This window comes from Canis lupus, chromosome 8 (assembly GCF_011100685.1).
Source record: "Canis lupus familiaris isolate Mischka breed German Shepherd chromosome 8, alternate assembly UU_Cfam_GSD_1.0, whole genome shotgun sequence".
NCBI lineage: Eukaryota > Metazoa > Chordata > Mammalia > Carnivora > Canidae > Canis > Canis lupus.
Genome location: NC_049229.1, coordinates 28,936,546 through 28,955,424, shown reverse-complemented (window position 1 = coordinate 28,955,424; position 18,879 = coordinate 28,936,546). Strand labels below are relative to the sequence as shown.

Genomic DNA, 18,879 nt, shown 5'->3' with positions numbered 1-18,879 from the left:
TTTGTATCTTGGGAGATTTTTGATGACTGCTTCAATTTCTTCCCTGGTTATTGGCCTATTCAGGTTTTCTATTTCTTCTTGTTCCAGTTTTGGTAGTTGTGGTTTTCCAGAAATGCGTCCATTTCTTCTAGATTGCCTAATTTATTGACGTATAGCTGCTCATAATAAGTTTTTTAAATCGTTTGTATTTCCTTGGTATTGGTGGTGATCTCTCCATTTTCATTCATGATTTTATTAATTTAAGTCTTTTCTCTCTTCTTTTTAATAAGACTGGCTAATGGTTTATCTATCTTATTAATTCTTTCAAAGAACCAACTCCTGGTTCTGTTGATCTGTTCCACAGTTTTTCTGGTCTCAATTTCGTTGAGTTCTGAGTTCAACTTTGTAAAAATTCATTGAACTCTGAACTTACAGTTTTTGTTCTTTCCTGTGTGAATGTTATATTTGAATAAAAAAGTTTACTACCACAATATCTATGTATACATCAAACAAATTTGGTTTGACTTTACTTGCTCTACTTTTTAACTCTGGTATTATTTCTGCAGAAGTAAAAAATTACTCACTTTTTAATATTAAAAAGATGAAGATATGTGATCAGAGAACAAACACAGTTATTTTATAACCTTATTCTAATTTACTTGATAGTTGGATATTAGCGAAAGAAATTGTAATGGTGGAATAATCTCATGGGACTAGATTTGGTATTCTTAAAGTACCTGGGGGCAGGTAGTAATTTTATGTTTTTAGCTAAATTTTAGTGGAATTATTTTAGGATGAGATATTATTTTGAATTTCTGTGGAATATCAAAATAGTTTTGTTTGGCCCTTTTTTTAATTAAGTTTGTGTGTGTGTGTGTACACACATGTATATATATATTCCTTTTATATTAAAGTAGGACATGCTGTTATGTGTGAAATGTTTCAGACTTCAATATAATGCAAGTGTGGACAAGAAGCAAGTGAAACTTTCAGTTCTTTTTTGCCATTTTTTTTTCAGTAGTGCACACTATCTTTATATAAAGTATGTTTTGGAAACTTTTCATTATGATTATGGAATTAACTTCCTTTTTCTGTTTCATTTAATTTTAAAACTGAAGTTCAAAGATTTAGTTTCATTTTAGTGTCAAACAAGTAAAATGTTTTTATTAAATTGCTGTTATATTTTTAGTTGTGGTTTTAAAAATGAATGTATTTCTAGGGAGTGCCAGCGGAATTTTTGGTGTTAGATGATATTGATTCACTAATATCCCATGTGGAAAGTAATGTGCACGTTGAAGAAATTCAAGAAGATGAAGATGAGGACACGAAAAGTCCAAATATGGGTAATACATTTTGCGATGCTCTTTCTCCCTCCAACCCCCATTCCTACTCGTCACCCGTAAGATCAGTGAAATTTAGATGAATTAACTTACTCATAGAATGTTTTGACATTCAAGACTACGGGTAACTTGGAGAAACCTATTTTGAATGACATTTTGTCAAGTTGATTTGGTGGAAAAGGTAAGGATGCTGTATTTTATTTAGTGTGATGCCTTTCATTGTTACATGCTAGGCTTCCAGCTTTCCGCATCTGTGCCTTTACCTTCTGAATCCATTCTTTCAGCCTTACTGGTCTACTCCATGTTTAAAAATGACCTAGGACCACAACATGGTATTTTACTTTTATTTTTTCCTATTAGGAAATGAAATTCTAATAAATGTTGTTGTATTTGTAGTTGTAAATAAGTCTAATTGTTGACAATTTGGGAGTAAATTTCAGTAACATTTTAAAACCTCTTTTTTTAACATGCTACATTTCTTTTTATTGTACTTATTCCTTATATTTTTGAAGTATTCTATGGTTTCAAGGCTATTTTCCTACACATTATTCACTTTGATTGTCATCCTCTAAGTTAGCTGATGTCACCTTCATGTTGTAGCGGAAGAATCTGTTTTAGCAGGGTTGAGTAACCTACCCAAGGTTGCACAAATGGCATGTGGTGGAGCCTGGACTAGAACTTAAGCGTTCGGACTTGAAATCTTATGTTTGATCATTACTGTTACTGATACCTCTTTAGCAACATTAATCCTATTCTGTAATTGCTCACTTACTTTTTTCTCCACTAGTCTATAATATCTCTAAAGTAGGGATTATGTATTGTTCATTTTTGTATTGCATTTAGTATATACTTGAATGTTTTACAGAGTACTATTATAAGCGCCAAGAAGGGAGTAATTTACATATTCTTTTTGGGAGATCCATTCATTATTTTGATCAGAATCTATATTATAAATTTAATGAGGGCTTTGAGCTTCAATGGTTACCAGTGACCAGTTTCTTGGTTTGAGCTATGTTCTAATTCTTTTCTAATATGCAGAAGTTGGAACTGCTCATGTTTTAAGCCAGAGTTCTCCTTAGTATTGTCATTACATAGACCTGTGGTTTGGTTTCTTTCTTCTGGCTCTGTTTCTATCATGCTTCATATGTTCTATCCTCCAGTTAAGGGAATTGTCCCTCTATCCACTTAATCAGGTCTTGCCCTTAGTGGGAGGTGCTTGTTTCAAGACTTCCTTATTGGCATATCCCCTTGGTTTGCCATGTGGTGTGACTTTCTCTTTCTTCTCTGCCTGCCTTCTCTCCCCAGCCTAGTTCTAGGGTTCCTTATACAGCTTTGCCTTTTGTTTGTTGTTTTGTTGTGGGTTTTTTTTTTTTTTTTTTGGTCTTACTTTTCTAGGTCTGTAATTCATATTGGCCCAAAATAGTGTATGTCCACATAATACCCCCCTTGTTTTATTCCATTTGTATAGGAAAAATATGCAGTATAGGAAAGAGTTTGTTACCATGTGAGAGGACGACACAAAGAAAAATGTCCTTCAAAGGAAATGGACACAGAATGAATCAGAATAAAGTGGACTGAATTCTACAAAAGGACAATATGGAAAAGATATTAAACTCACGTGTGTGTATATTGATAAATAGGTGAAAGATAGAACTAAAGAGTGGATCAATTTTAAAGTGACAGCTTATTGAGAGAATAGAAAGGAGAGAAAGGAAGTGTTGGAAGAAGTGAACAAGAATGGGTTAAGAAGTAAGAAAGGACTGGAAGGATAAGGAAAATATGTGAAGAAAATAGGCCTTTTTAAATTTTGGTATTGGAGTTCTAACTTGTTAGTGTCATGGAATGTGGTGTTTTTAAGTTCCTTTAAGTTAGTGTTGTACAACTCTTAATGTTTAAGATTTGAACACTGAGGCCCAGAGAGTTATGTGCCTGACTAGAGTCACACAGCAGAAAGCTGTGGAGATATACAGTAATTCAGATCTAGTATTTTATTTTATAGTATTAAAAATCATATGAAAATAATACTTTTTAAAAACTGTTTTCCTCCATTCATCTTTCTTTCTGTGTTATTATAAGGAATTATGAACTTACCATAAAGTAGATGGGATAATAGAACAGATCTCCTGGTATCCATTACCTGGACCCACCCAACCACTATCAATCCATGGCTCTCCTATTCTAGTCACTGCCCACTCCTGATCATTTTGTTGCAAATCCCAAATACATAATTTTATCCAAAAAGATTTCCCTATGTATTTCAGATATATAAGGATTCTTCTTTTAGGATGGACATAATGAGCACTGGGTGTTGAATGCAACTGATGAATCATTGAATTCTACCTCTGAAACTAATAACAGAATATATGTTAATTAAATTGAATTGAATTAAAAAAACACAAAAATTAAAATGAACATAATTGGGGACCTGGGTGGCTTAGTCCAATTGAGTATCCCAACTCTTGATTTCAGTTCAGGTCATGATCTCAGGGTCATGAGATCAAACCCTACGTTGGGCTCTGTGCTAAGCATGGAGCCTGCTTGGGATTCTCTCTTTGCGCCTCCCTCTTCCCCCCTCTCCACCTAGCTTGTACTCACTTGCTTTCTCTCTTTCTCTCTCTCTCTCTCTCTCTCTCTCTCTCTCTCTCTCTCTCCCTGGGGAAAAAAAAGAACATAATGCTATTATTACATCTAAAAACTAATAGTAATTTTGATATCACTAGATAGCCAATCAATGTTTGCATTTTCATTTGCATGCTCCTTCATGCCACTGTGCCTTTGCACATGCTGTTCCTTTTGCTCTGTATGCCTATACTGCCTTCCTTCTGCCTACCTAAGTTTATTTTCTTTTTTTTTTTTTTTTTTTTATTTCTTTTAATATTCAGCTAGTGTCAACTCTTTTAGGAAACTTTGTCTTTCTAATCAAGTTAGTTAGATGTCCTTTCAGTTTTTCTATATAATCTGTACAAACCTCCAACAGAATATTTAAAAATGCAAAATGTGTTTTTTTTACCCCAGACATGGGTGGATAGATGGATGGATGGGTGGATAAATGGATGGGTCTGCTGGTTTGTTGGTTGGTCTGAGTTAATGATAGGTTTTTATATATTCAGAATCCATATAACTTGATGTACTTATAATATAATCTAAAATTCTTGGCTCATATGGCTCCTTATGATCTAGCTACTGCCTAGTCTAGAGTTTTCTCATGCCATTTACTCCTTCGTCCTATCTTGTTTTAGTCAAATTTGCCTTGCCTCAGTATATGCTAAGCTATATGCTAAGCTCTTTTATGTTTTAGAGCCTTTGTATATGTTTTTCTTTTTGCCTAAGACATTTTTTTTTTTTTGGATTCTCTAGCTGGAAGGTTTTGAATCTCCCAATCTAAATTTCCCTATTACAATCTCTCATGTATTCCTTAAACTGGCACAATTTGTAACTATGTGTTTATTCAGTGATCAGTTTATTGTCTCACTTTTCTGTAAATAGAAGCTCCATGTGGTCAGGGACTGTTTCGTTTACTATTTTCTGTTAATGTCTGTTTTGTTTACTATTTTCCCTAGTGTTGATCAGAGTGCTTGTCATCCAGTGAAATTTGTATTTATGTTAGTTTTGCATTTATATATACATTAATTTATTTTTGAACATTTTAGATGTTCAAGATGATGAAGTGGCAGAAACTGTTTACAGAGATAGGAAGAGACCCTTACCTTTGGAACTCACTGTGGAACTAACAGAAGAGACATTTAACACGACAGTAGTGGCTTCTGATAGCATAGTGCTTTTCTATGCTGGTTGTGAGTATGAGCCTTCAGAGGAGGCAGTATTACACATTAGAGCACTTAAAGTTGGCAGATTTTATTTTTGCATTCTGTATATTGCATGTTGTCAAATGACATAGTTTTCATATGTTCCAGGTAGACTGCACATTTTGAAGGATTTACTAATTTAGAAAAATTATTATGATTCAGGCTAATGATTTTTTTAAAGCTTTTATTTATTTATTTGATAGCACAAACAGAGGCAGAGGCAGAGGCAGACAGAGGAAGAGGGTAGGCTCCCCACTGAGCAGGGAGCCCAAAATGGGGCTCTATCCCAGGTCCCTGGGATCATGACCTGAGTGGAAGGTAGATGCTCAACTGACTGAGCCACCCAGGCCCCCCCGCCCCAGCTAATGATTTTAATATATTAACTGTTCTTATGGATCTATAGGACATATATTGCTTTTACCTTCAAATAATAGCCCTTCAACTATATTCTTTGCAATATGAGTATAGACAATTAGTTGCCTTTGGAATCCTCTTGAATGTGTGTACAATATTGAGTACTGTATATTAGAATATTTCTTATGAAGAAATAACAATTTTGGGAAGCCCTATAAATCTGTGTTTGTTAATGTATATGTATGGATCCTTTGGAGAGATATGCGTGTTGCAATATTTGTTGAATTTTTATTTTAATGTAGGGCAAGCAGTATCCATGGCATTTCTGCAATCCTATATCGATTTGGCAATTAAATTGAAAGGTATGTAATGTGATATGCATGTTTATTTTCTTGATTCTCAGCTGTAGCCATTTGTAAAACCATGTCATGCTAAAGATGAAGAAAACCACTTAAAATTTCATGTCATTATATTTGTGTCTCCAGTGTTATGTTAATGAACCATGAGTTTCAGAGAGGCTCAGAAGCATTCATTTTGGCTCTCTTCATGGAACTGTGTTTAGTATATAGTAGAGAGCCTATGTATTAAGTACTTGTGGCCACAGTTAATCTAGTAATCTTTTTGGCTGAATTCATTCAGTAAATATTTATTGAGAGCCTACTCTGAGCCAGTAACTATTAAATATTATTAAATAAATATTAAATATACTTAAACAAAAATGTGACAAATAAGACTCAGTCTCACAGTCTAACCAAACATGTAAGATCTCTGTTCTTGAAGCTATTCATATAGCTCCTTGTGGACTGGATAGCCAGTGGATCTTAATAGCCAAGATCTTTTAACTGTTCTATGAAAATATGCTCCAGTGGTAGGCAATAAGAATTCAAAGAATGGACTTGAACTCAGAATATCTATCCTGTCATCCCAGCAAAGACATAGGGAGAGGTAAGGAGAAATAATGTTGGATTAGGATAATGTTTTATAAACATTTGAATAAGACAGAATGTATCATGCTTCATATCTGTAATATGATTTTTTCCTACTGTTTTTTTTCCTTAGAGATTCTAGTTAAATAAGCTTATTCTTTTAGCTATTTTACGAATGTATCCACCATTTAGTTTTTTGGGGGCACTAGCTTAAGCTCTTTCAATTTTTAGTAAGTTCTTTTCAGTAGGTAGCATACCTTATACATAGCTCACTGGATTTGGTATATTGCCTTAAATTGTAGAATACTTGATGTTTAATAATTGTTGAATAAATGAATAAGTTAATACTGTAGAATTTAGTGGAAAATGTCTACTAGTATACAACTTATATACTGGGAACTTTTGTGAACTCAAGAAATTAATTCCAGAAAGTCAATCCTAAATATAACATGTTCTATGGTAATAAAAACATCAGAGATTTAAAAAATCACTTTGAACCATTTTTCCTCAGTTCATTTCTCAACAATGTTTGATCCAACTTCTGATTATTTCATTCCCCAAGTGAAGATGTGATTAAGACTACAGATAATGTGATTCCTAATCTTTTTTTTTTTTTTAAAGCAAATCCTATTACTCTCTTTCATATTCTCTTTGAATTCTTATTTGCCTACCATTGGATTTCAGATTCTGTAGTTGCAGTCTTTAGAAAGATCTAAATTTCTTCTTTTTGGTTCTCCAGCCACACTGGCAAAAAATTAGAAGAAAGAAAAAGGGGTGGTAAATATAAACCATAAATGAAGGAATAACTAGATAATGCTGTGAATAATAGAATTAACCCCTCACCTAGCCCATTTGTCAATACCAAATGAAAATGGGAACAGAGTTCCTTACTTTCTTCTCTATTGATGATCAAATAAAGAGGCTCCCTGGCCCCTAGAGACACATAGTATAGGTAATTGTTTTGCATCTACATTGAAGCCCATACTACAACTTTGTAAATTAGGAGAATATTGTAATACTTTGGGTGTTCAGTCCTGTAACCTTGCACATTGGCTACATGGGAAAAAGCCACTTTTCATCTAAGACGGTGAAGAATATTTCGGTCACAAGGTGGCAGCAAATGTCAAGTTTTTATATACGTACCTACTATCTGTAGCTAAGAGGATCTGTTTATTTTTCCTTTAAATTAGGAACACTGTTTGAAATTCCTGCATTGATAAAGTATAGGGGGGATGTAATACTGCAGGCATCTTAGACTCTACTAGCAGATGAACATGCAAAAGGGACTCAAAAAAGCAGCAAAGGAGGTGGGGAAATAAGCCAAATAGGGGAAGGGGTTGCAAAAATCAAGGGAAGAGAGTTTCCAGTGGAAGTAGTTCATGCTGATGAGAGGTTAAAATAAGAATGGGCTAAAAAATGTTGTCAAGTCTACACAACTGAGTTTCCTACATTAATATTTATAAAATGTGCATTTCCTTTTGTTTAGGCACATCCACTATGCTACTCACTAGAGTGAACTGTGCAGATTGGTCTGATTTATGTACCAAGCAAAATGTTACTGAATTTCCTGTTGTAAAGATGTACAAGGAAGGCAAGAATCCGGTGTCTTATGCTGGTATGCTAGGAACTGAAGATCTCCTAAAATTTATCCAGCTGTAAGTATTCAGCTTCTCCCTAAGACTTTTAAATTTTGAGGTCTGTAAATCTTCTAATTGCCATACTTTGTTGACACACATTGAATAGATAAGGAGTAGTGAATTGAGATCATAAGATAAACATTGGTGGGGAGAGCTTATCCACATTTCTTCACTTTTAGGGAGATAGAAATTTTGTTTAATGAGAGTGATTTTTTTTTTATTATTAGAATAGTATTTAGTTGTCTTTATTTTGTCAGATATTTATCCTGTGGAATATAGTGTTTGCTAACATCAATATATTTTATTCTTTTGTAAGCTGAAAACTATCTTTAAAAATTAATTTTGAATATACTTATATATTCACCCAGCAGCAGGATTTCATGCCCAGTGAACATAACATCTGTACAAGAAGCAGAAGAATATTTAAGTGGGGAATTATATAAAGACCTGATCTCCTACTCTAGTGTGTCAGTGCTGGGACTATTTAGCCCAAACATGACAACAGGTAAGTAGTTATGTAAGTTAAAAACTTGATTGCTAGTTTTTTAAAAAAGTAAATTAATATCTGTTTAAATTATTGAGAACTCAAATGATAGAATTTTGAAAATTAAAAAATTAGAAGAAAAAAATCTAAAATTATTTAGAGTTAAATTTTGATATAATTCCTTCCCTCTTCTTTCTGTGTATTGCATATTTATATATATTTTATTGTAATCGGGCTAATATTGTGTATCTAGGTTAGTATCTTGCTGTTTCTATTTAATAGTACATGGGTGCATTTTTTTTCCATTACATGGGTGATTTAATATATTTAAAAAGCATCATGACTGTATTTTTGGATACATATACCATAATTTTACTTAACTGTTTCCAACAAATAACATCTGTTGTTTCCCTTTTTTCTTTTTGCCATAAAGAATATTTTTATTTATGCATCTGTGTGAATTTAGACTGTTTAATGGGTATAGAATCCCAATAGGAGGATAACTTTATGTTTTCTGTAAACTATGTGTTACATATGTTATTCATTTTTAAAAATGGGATTTTAGTGCTTGTCTAATGAATTACTATGAAATTTTTATGTATTAAGGATATTCTTGTTATTTTGTTTCAATTATTTTCCCCTAGTTTGGTTTTAGCTTTAATAATTTTATGTTTAGTGGCTTAAATTTTGTTTTCAAATTTATTGATTTTGAGATTTCTTCAGTGGATTTCAGTTGGAGAAAATCTCTGTCATCCTTCTTAATTAATATTCACCTGAATTTTCTTCTTGCTTTAATTTATAGTATTTTCTTACTCTAATTTATAGTGTCTCCTTCTTTAAATATTTTTTCTTTTTTTAAAATTGTGATAAAATACATGTAACAAATTTACCATCTTAACCCGTTTCAGCATATAGTTCGCTAGTGTCAAGTATATTTACATTGTTGTGCGCTAATCTCTAGAACTTTTTCATTTTGCAAAACTGAACCTCTGTACCTGTGAAACAATTCTGTGTCCCTGTTTCCCTAGCCCCTGGCAACCTCAATTCTACTTTGTAACTCTGTGAGTTTGACGACCCTGGATACCTCCTATAAGTGGTATCATACAGTATTTGTCCTTTATTGGCTGGCTTTTTTCACTTAGCACGATGTCCTCAAGGTTTATTCCTGTTGTGTCATGGGTCAGAATTTTACTTTTAGGGGCCCCTGGGTGGCGCAGTTGGTTAAGCACCCGACTCATGATTTTGGCTCAGGTCTTGAGCTCACAATCTTGAGATGGAGCCCTGTGTGGGGCTCTGAGCTCAGAGAGGAGTCTCCTAGAGTCTGCTGTCTCTAAAATAAACCAAAAAAAAATAATTTCCCATGTGATGTGGTGAGCACTAGGTGTTATACTATATGTTGGCAAATTGAATTTAAAATAAAAAAATAGAATAAAAAGAATTTCATTCCTTTTAAAGGCTGAATAATATTACATTGCATGTAACACATTTTATTTATCCATTCATTTGTTGATGGACACTTGGGCTGTTTTCACCACCTCTTGGCTATTGTGCATAATGCTTCTGTGAACATGAGTGTGCAAATATCTCTTCAGGACCCTGCTTTCAGTTTTTTTTGGATATATACCCAGAAGTAGAATTGCTGGGTCATATGATAGTCCTGTTTTTAATTCTTTGAGGAGTTACCATACCGTTCTCCATAGTGGCTGTACCATTTTATATTCCCACCAATAGTATACAAGAGATCTGATTTTTCTAGGTCCTCACCAACACTTGTTATTTTCTGTTTTTTTGATAGTAGCCATTTGTAATGGGTGTGAGGTTCTGATTTGATCATGGGTTTGATTTTCACTTTCTTAATAAGTAGTGATATGGAGCATCTTTTTATGCCCTTGTTGGCCATTTGTATATCTTCTTTGGAGAAATGTATATTCAAGTCCTATGCCCATTTTTAAATCAGGTTGCTGTTGAGTTGCAGGAATTCTTTATTTATTCTGGAAATTAACCTCTTATATATATATGAATTGCATATATTTTCTTCTGTCCCATAGGATGCTTTTCTACTCTGTTGATTGTGTTCTTTGATTTTTTATATAAGTTTTTAAGTATTTAGAATTTTTGTGCATGGTATGAGGTTAGGGGCCAACTTTATTATTGTCTGAATAGTTCATTCTACCATCACCATATTAAATCCATGTCTGTCTGTATGTGTGTATATAATCTGTTTAAATGTTTTTTTTAAAGATTTTATTTATTTATTCATGAGAGAAACAGAGAGGGAGAGAGAAAGAAAGAGAGAGAGAGAGAGAGAGGAGAGAGAGAGAGACCCAGGCAGAGGAAGAAGCAGGTCACGCACGCCCTGAACTGAAGGTGGCACTAAACCGCTGAGCCACCAGGGCTATCCAGATTTTTTCTATTTTATTCACTTTTATCTCCCTGTTGATACCTAATCTGTTAGTTTTTATTTTAAAGATTTATATATTTGTTTTAGAGAGTGAGACTGAGCAAGGGGAGGGCAGAGGGAGGAAGAGAGACAAGCAGACTCTGCACTGAGTGCAGACTGACAATGGGCTTGATCCCAGGACTCTGAGATCATAACCTGAGGTGAAATCAAGAGTTAGACACTTACTGAGGCACCCAGGCACCCCTCTAATCTATTAGGTTTATAATACATGTTGAATATGTAATTGAGTCAACTCTCTTGATTGTATTTTATACATTTTCTTATCTTTATTTTTTTTTTTTGCCTGTTGGCTCTTCCAGCTAAACTTTAATCATTTATACATACATATTGTCTAAACTTATTTGTGTTTTTGTTGCTTGTTTTATGCTTCACTAGTATTTCTTTAGTTATTTTGGTCTACATGGAGTATGCTTCTTTTGGTTTTATTTTCCCCAGAGCTAGAGAAGATGTTCTTTAAAAAAAAAAAAAAAAAAAAAAAAAAAAAATATATATATATATATATATATATATATATTAGAATCTATAAGATTAAAGACCTCTTCGATGGTTTTGACTCCTTATGACTGCTTTTAATTTCTTCTGTTACCTTTTTTTCTATATGATCCTCTATAGTCTCATATTACAGACTCATTATCATTATTGCTGACCTTTAATTTTTTTGCATTATATATTTCTCTTTCAAATATTTTTTACATTTTTCTAATTTTTTTGTATATTTTTTTATTGGAGTTTGATTTGCCAACATATAGTATAACACCCAGTGCTTGATCATAAAACTTAACCCTAAGCAATCTGGCAGCAGTCAGAAACAGGAAGATGAAATTTTTGCTGTCTTGTCATCATCATATAATAAATGGGAACATAAAAGTTAGGATGCTGACTCACCCACAGAGAAAACTTTTCCCTGATTGTAAATGCAGAGAGGAATTTTTCTTTATATATATATATATATATATATATATATATATATATATATATATATATATATATATATATATATAAAAGATCACCATAGGGAACAGTATACTTTATGATAGTTCTATACAAATGATAAGATTTACACATAATTATCTCTCAACAAAGGTCAAAAGTATAAGGCACCTGGGTGGCTCAGTTGGTTTTAAGCACCTGACTCTTGGTTTTGGCTCAGGTTATGATCTCAGGGTCATGAGATGGAGCCCTGCATCAGGCTCTGTGCACAGCTTGGAGTCTCTCTCACCCACCTCTTCCCCTTCTGCCTCCCTCTACTCACATGTGTGCATGCATGAATGCTCTCTCTCAAATGAATAATTTTTTAAAAAAGGATAATGTCAAACAACATAGAGATTTTTCTGGTGTGCCAGAATGATGTAATCTGGATAGGATGCTTTTTTTTTTTTTTTTTACTAAATTGATTGTTCCCAGACTTTTCAGTCAAGTATTAGAACCTCCTCTTTTTTGTTTTTGTTTTTGGCAGATGTTCATGTGGTATTTACTCTACTTTCAACATCTATTGAATGATAAAATGTTTAACAATAAAAGGCTATTATTATGAATTCATTAACATTTTTATGTATGTGTATTTTATTTATAAGAGCTAACCAGTAACATATACTGAGCAATTATTTTGTATCAGATATCGATTTATTGTTCATGTAGATTCTAATGACTTAAAGATTAATATAATGTGGATTCCAGGAGGGCTAAAATGTCTTTGTCCAATGTTGTATCTTACTTGAAAGATACTTTTTTTTCCTTTGTAATTAATAAATATCTTGTGGGGATAGAATTTAAAACTCTGAAAATGTCCTGTTTCTCATTATGCTTTCTTTTGCACTCCAGTTTTAGAGTCCATTACTTGAAAGAGCTATAATGGTTGCCAAGTGGAGAATTTCTAACTACTTATTCCTTCTATATACATACTAATATAGTTCACATACTACTGTAACTTTTCCTTCTCATTTGTTTTTCAGTATGGACACCTGAGTCCTTATTTTATTCAGTGGGTCATAATTAGTTACTGTCATTCATTTACTAAAGTCCCAGATTTGGTCAGTGGGAGCCCCTTCAGTATGATTCCTGTGTCCTTTTGATATGTCTCCATCATTCTCTGACCTTGTCCTTTTGGCACAAAATGTTCCCAGTCTCATTCTTGGAATCAGTTCTCAAACAAGAGTCTATGTTCCTTTTAGTGGGACACTGAATTTAGAAACCAAGATCTAGGAGTTTGCTTTTAATTACTGGAGCATTCTTGCTTCTTAACTCCTTTGTTGGTAGAACTAAAAAATAGATGTATGTATAGTATGTGTAAATGTGTGTATAAATGTAAGGATTCAGTAACATGATAGCGGGGGGGGGAGTAGTATTGTTAAATTAATGTATTTATTTTATGCAATTAAAACATGTTGATAGTTACACAACTAAGTCTTGTAGGTCACCATTAGTATTATGTCCCAAATATATTTGTTTTGATTTAAAAACCTTTTTATTTAGATTAACTGATTATTTTCTTATACTTGGGGTTGCAGTATATTATGACATATGTGTAGTTTTCACCAAGGAGGAAATGTTCAGAGGAAAATTGACAGTCTGATTTAGTGGAAATGGGTATGTATCTGAGGTCTACAGTTTAAATGCTTCCATTGCACAAGTAACAAGATTTATGAACAAGTGGATTTATGAACAAGTGGATTTATGAAGACCTTTTTAACAAACATATTCATGAATAGAGAGGCTTCTGTATAATGAAATTATATGGAAATAGTGTAATTTTTCACTGTTATTTATCAAAAAAGAGAAGAAGCTGAAACAGAATCCATTATGTCATTGCTTTAGGTAATGATCATCAATTATTGACCAGATTTAGTACTATTTTCTCTTAGAAATGAAAGTATAGGACACAGTGCTTTCTAATTGTTTATTTTCTTCTCTTCTTTCTCTTCTCTCTCTCTCTCTCTCTCTCTCTCTCTCTCTCTTTTTTTTTTTTTTTTTTGAGGGGACAGGCAGAGGGAGAGGGAGAATCCTAAGCAGACTCCATGTCCAGCACTGAGCACAACATGGGGCTTGATCTCACAACCTTGAGATCATAACCTGAGCCGAAATCAAGAGTCAGATGGCTTAGCCAACTGAAACACCCAGGCATCCCTTTAGTTGTTTACTTTTCTTATGAATCTTTTCTGCTTTGGGTAACACAGGCTAAGGAAAGTATTTTCATGGGGTAATAGTTTCACGTTAAATTCATGATTATAAATGAGGTCTCAGTGCTGCCTGCTTACTGGCTGTGCCACTTAGTAGATTGGCTTTCCTGCAGTGTTTCTTAATCTTGTGGAAAATATGCATCCTTTTTAAGAAATATAACCTTGTGGTTACTGAATGGTAACAGTGCTGATGCTCACCCATGAATATAGTACTGACTACTTAGGTACAGATCTTTTGGGTTCAGCATGTCTAGAGTACTAGGTGCTTTATGATTCAATTCTTCCATCATTAGTTTTCTGTTTGAACTGCCACGAACCTTCCATGCCGTGAACTGAGTTATCATTTGCCTTCACTTGACAAGAATATACCATTTATATAGGTTTACATCAGTTCTTGTCTCATTAATCTATGACTATTTAATTCAGACTTGCTTCTTGGTTATAAAATAGTCATTAATATGATCCAGGATATACTATTACTTATGAAAATGTATTCAGAAAACTACAGAAGTAATATTTTAATATCCATATCCTAACAAATGAGAAAAGACTGATACACAAATTAATCAAAGTTCAAAGGTAACAAAAACACATTACAGAAAATATAGGAAATATAAAAAGACACAAATCCCTAATTGCAGGATCCTGCAGAGATACTGTTAAAGGACTAGAATTTCTAGTCTTCTATTTTTTCATGTAGGCACTTTTAGATTTTGTGATGATAACGTGTGCATCATTTCATATACCTGATTCTCTTTCCAGGCTGTGTATAGGATAGCTATCTCCACTTATCTTACCTTAGGAGTATATTAAAAAGCAGTAAGTCTTTATTAGTAACTCTGTATGATTAGAGTGCTATAAATCTGATAAATCATATTTAGGGTATATTTGTTTAGGGAATCATATTTGCATTGTATCAATTTACATTTCTGCAGTAATCAAATGTCATAAAGAGCACAGATTTATTTTAGAACCACTAAGTTCTATAAGATCTACCTGTAAATATTTATCTTTATAATTAATAATAAATCACAACCATTTATAAATCTGTTCATCAGTTGAATAGCACACATAACTTTAAAGATTTCAAATGTTTGTCTTGTCTATGTATTTGTAGCAAAAGAAGATTTCACTGAAGCAGGCAACTACCTAAAAGGATATGTTATCACTGGAATTTATTCTGAAGAAGATGTTTTGATACTGTAAGTTAATTTGTCTTCTAATTTTAGAAAGGAAGAAGTTTGCAAAGTAATATATTATTTGTCTTTACACAGTCGATGAAAGAAAATAGGTCAGCATTATAACTTTGGGAAGTACCACCTGGCTATTTAGAATTTTTAGATATTCTTTTGCTTTAGGCTAGAGTCCCTAGAGGGGCAACCTTGGATTCATATTATTTCATCTTCCTATAAAAAATTTTCTCTTTGGGTTCTATCACCTGCTGTTTTGGTTCTTTGGAATTAATCATAGTTTGGGGAATGTTACTTCTTGAGTGTCTGGGTTTTGATTTGCCACCTAGGTATGTATAAAAATCAGCATTTTCTCATATTTCTACCAGAGTTTTAGGTGATGTAACTATACCTGGGAGCTCTACCCAATTTTAAGTTTTTGCAAGCAAACATCTAACTTAATCAGTGCTTTTTTTTTTTTTTTTTTTTTTTTTTTTGCCATTTAAGTTGCTTTACTGTAGAATGTGGGACTCTTGTGAACTACCAAATATTGCAGTTGCTTCAGAATGAAGGACTGAACTGAAAATTTGGAGATTATTAATACATACACAATACATACTAATATATGTAAATATATAATATGCTTATATGTAATATATATGTAAATATGTAAATCACATTCTGCATTAATGGCTTATTTTCAGTGCAAGTAGAGTTGGTGCGCCCCAATAATTTGTCTTGCTTACCTTCTGACTATAATATTCCTAATTGTGATTTCTGAGCTTAAATCTTTCATCCTGAACACTGGTGACATATGCACTTGATGACTAAGCTCCATTTCTATCCATGAAATCTGGGACTTTTGAAAATAGTGAACTCCAGATCTTTAGAAAATATGAGACCTATTCACCTGACACATGGACAGTTGCCCACTATCTTCTACTCTGTTGTCATTGTGCATTTAGCTCTGATCCAAAGAGCTAGACCAGTAATTTTCAGAGTATATTTTATATATTAAGAACTGATACCTGCTGAGTGAAGTAAGCCAGTCGGAGAAGGACAAACATTATATGTTCTCATTCATTTGGGGAATATAAATAATAGTGAAAGGGAATAGAAGGGAAGGGGGAAGAAATGTGTGAGAAATATCAGAAAGGGAGACAGAACGTAAAGACTGCTAACTCTGGGAAACGAACTAGGGGTGGTAGAAGGGGAGGAGGGCAGGGGGTGGGAGTGAATGGGTGACAGGCACTGGGGGTTATTCTGTATGTTAGTAAATTGAACACCAATAAAAAATAAATTAAAAAAAAAAAAAGAAAGGGAGACAGAACGTAAAGACTGCTAACTCTGGGAAACGAACTAGGGGTGGTAGAAGGGGAGGAGGGCGGGGGGTGGGAGTGAATGGGTGATGGGCACTGGGGGTTATTCTGTATGTTAGTAAATTGAACACCAATAAAAAATAAATTTAAAAAATAAATAAATAAATAAATAAATAAATAAATAAATAAATAAATAAATAAAGAACTGATACCTAAGAGTCTGCCAGGTAATTTGAAGATTAGACTCTATACTAATGCTTCATAGTATTATAATGTCTGTACTTTGTTGTAGCATCAATTGATATTTTTCATGATATAAATGTGACTACCTCACTGGTCATTTGACACAAAGCATTTTTTTCTATTTAATTTCATGATTTCTGTTTTTCATTAGCAAAAGTAAGAAGGAGGAGATTTGGGCTTGGTTACAGCAGAAAGACATAGACTTTGTATCTGGGGCACCTCAGTTTGAATCCTATCTCTGCCATCTATCACTCTATGAGTTTTGGTTTCCTCATCTATAAAATGCAGGTGATAGTGGCCTCATTGTAGGGCTGGTCTGAGGATTAAATGAATAATAACGGCACCTGAAAGAGTGCCTGGAAAATAATAGGTTTCTAGTAAATGCTTGTCTCCTTGCTCAGCACTATAATGAGCAGTCCAAAAAGGTTGAGAATCATGCACTATGTTCTAATCCTATCTAGAAATTTTCTTGATAGCTAAATTGCCTGGAGGAAAAAAAAATTGGCTAGATTATTATCTGTTGCTTTCTTTTAATCTAGGTTGTCAAGGCTCCTGAACTTCTCAGATAGCCTCACAGAGAAGATAAGTTTGCCTGGAAATTGAGTTCATTTCTTTAGTATTAGGTCTTCCCCATTTGCTGCTTCCCACTCTGACCTCTTGGCCTAATTGTTTATGTTTTTGATGACTTGCTATATTTTATTGGAAATCTTAATACCACATTTCTCCGTAGGTCAGATAAGTATGCTGCAACCCTTCCAGCCCTGCTGCTGTCCAGACACAAAGAAGGCAAAATAGAGAGCATTCCATTAGCTAACTCCCATGCACAAGACATAATTCAAATAATAACAAATGCATTACTGGAAACATTTGTGAGTATATTTTATAATTAGGATACTATTTGAAATAAAATCTAGACCAGTTAAAAATAGTCTTTTAATATACCATTTTCCAGCTTTTGTCAGCACAGAGCATGATGTTTTGTGAGCTGAAGATTCATTGGGTTGCCCTGTTTTATTGTTCACTCATTGTGCATACAGCTTTTCTAGTCCACTGCCAAAGTTTACATGTCTTTGGATTATTTTTACTGCTGAGACTAGTGTAATTGATGGCCAGTTGAAGTACTTAATGTAGGCTGAAACTTGGTATATATAAAGCAAACGGACTCTGGAAAGTCAGACTACTCAGCTTCAGATCCTAGCCTGATTGCTTACTGGCTCTTTGTTAATGTCTCTGTGCCTTACTTTCGGTATGGGTAAGATGCAGGTGGTTATAGCACCTGCTGCAGAGACTTAATTGTGAAGACTAAGAGAGATGTGTATGGTGTTCTTTGTCATGTTTGGTCCCTGGTGAGCGTTCAACAAATGTGAGTGTGTATTCTTACTTATACAGTTCTAGAACAAAATGGTGTGTTATAAAAAACCTTTTCCATTGCTTCTTTTAAAAATAGTGAATTCAAGGGTATAACAACTGTAACTTGTATTTCTCAATTTCAGTTGTTTTTGCATTTATATTAAACATAGCTAGCATTTATAAATGTATGCTTTTCTGTTTTTCTAAAGTGACATAAGAATCATTATTATCAACTATAAATACTGAATGAACATCCTCCTGTTGTTATGTTTCTTGCCATGATGATCAAAATAACATTACATTTTAGGCTCAAATTAATGGCTGTAGTCTTTATTAAATCTTTTTATGACTTTGGTTCTGTTCCCTCCCTTCTTCCCATTAAAGTTACAGGTTATGATTAATCAAATCATTAATATTTTCAGGATGTAGTTTTCCAAATTATTAAGGTAACGTTTTTATATTTAATGACATGTTATTCAATGAGTATTTCCTTAGCCACAGACATAGTTTAATATTTTTAGAATTATTATAATAATTTTACCTTTCTTTTCCCATATAATACAGAGAACCACAAGAGAAGAAAATTGGAATCAACTGTAACCTCTTTGACCAAATTTAAATTGGGGGAAATAGTT

The 18,879-nt window shown here is 33.4% G+C and overlaps 1 protein-coding gene across 5 annotated transcripts in view; it reads left to right on the top strand.

The window, feature by feature from the left end:
* The window catches only part of TXNDC16 (thioredoxin domain containing 16), a 121,528-nt gene that overhangs the window by 80,945 nt on the left and 21,704 nt on the right, over positions 1–18,879 (top strand). For 4 of the 5 annotated variants that reach the window (XM_038544720.1, XM_038544717.1, XM_038544719.1 and 1 more), the window contains 7 exons: positions 1,199–1,322; positions 4,970–5,113; positions 5,782–5,841; positions 7,892–8,060; positions 8,411–8,547; positions 15,281–15,365; positions 17,625–17,763. In XM_038544720.1, coding sequence (XP_038400648.1) covers positions 1,199–1,322; positions 4,970–5,113; positions 5,782–5,841; positions 7,892–8,060; positions 8,411–8,547; positions 15,281–15,365; positions 17,625–17,763 — 858 coding nt within the window. The remainder of the gene's footprint in view (positions 1–1,198; positions 1,323–4,969; positions 5,114–5,781; positions 5,842–7,891; positions 8,061–8,410; positions 8,548–15,280; positions 15,366–17,624; positions 17,764–18,879) is intronic. The other variant, XM_038544718.1, reaches the window with a different exon arrangement.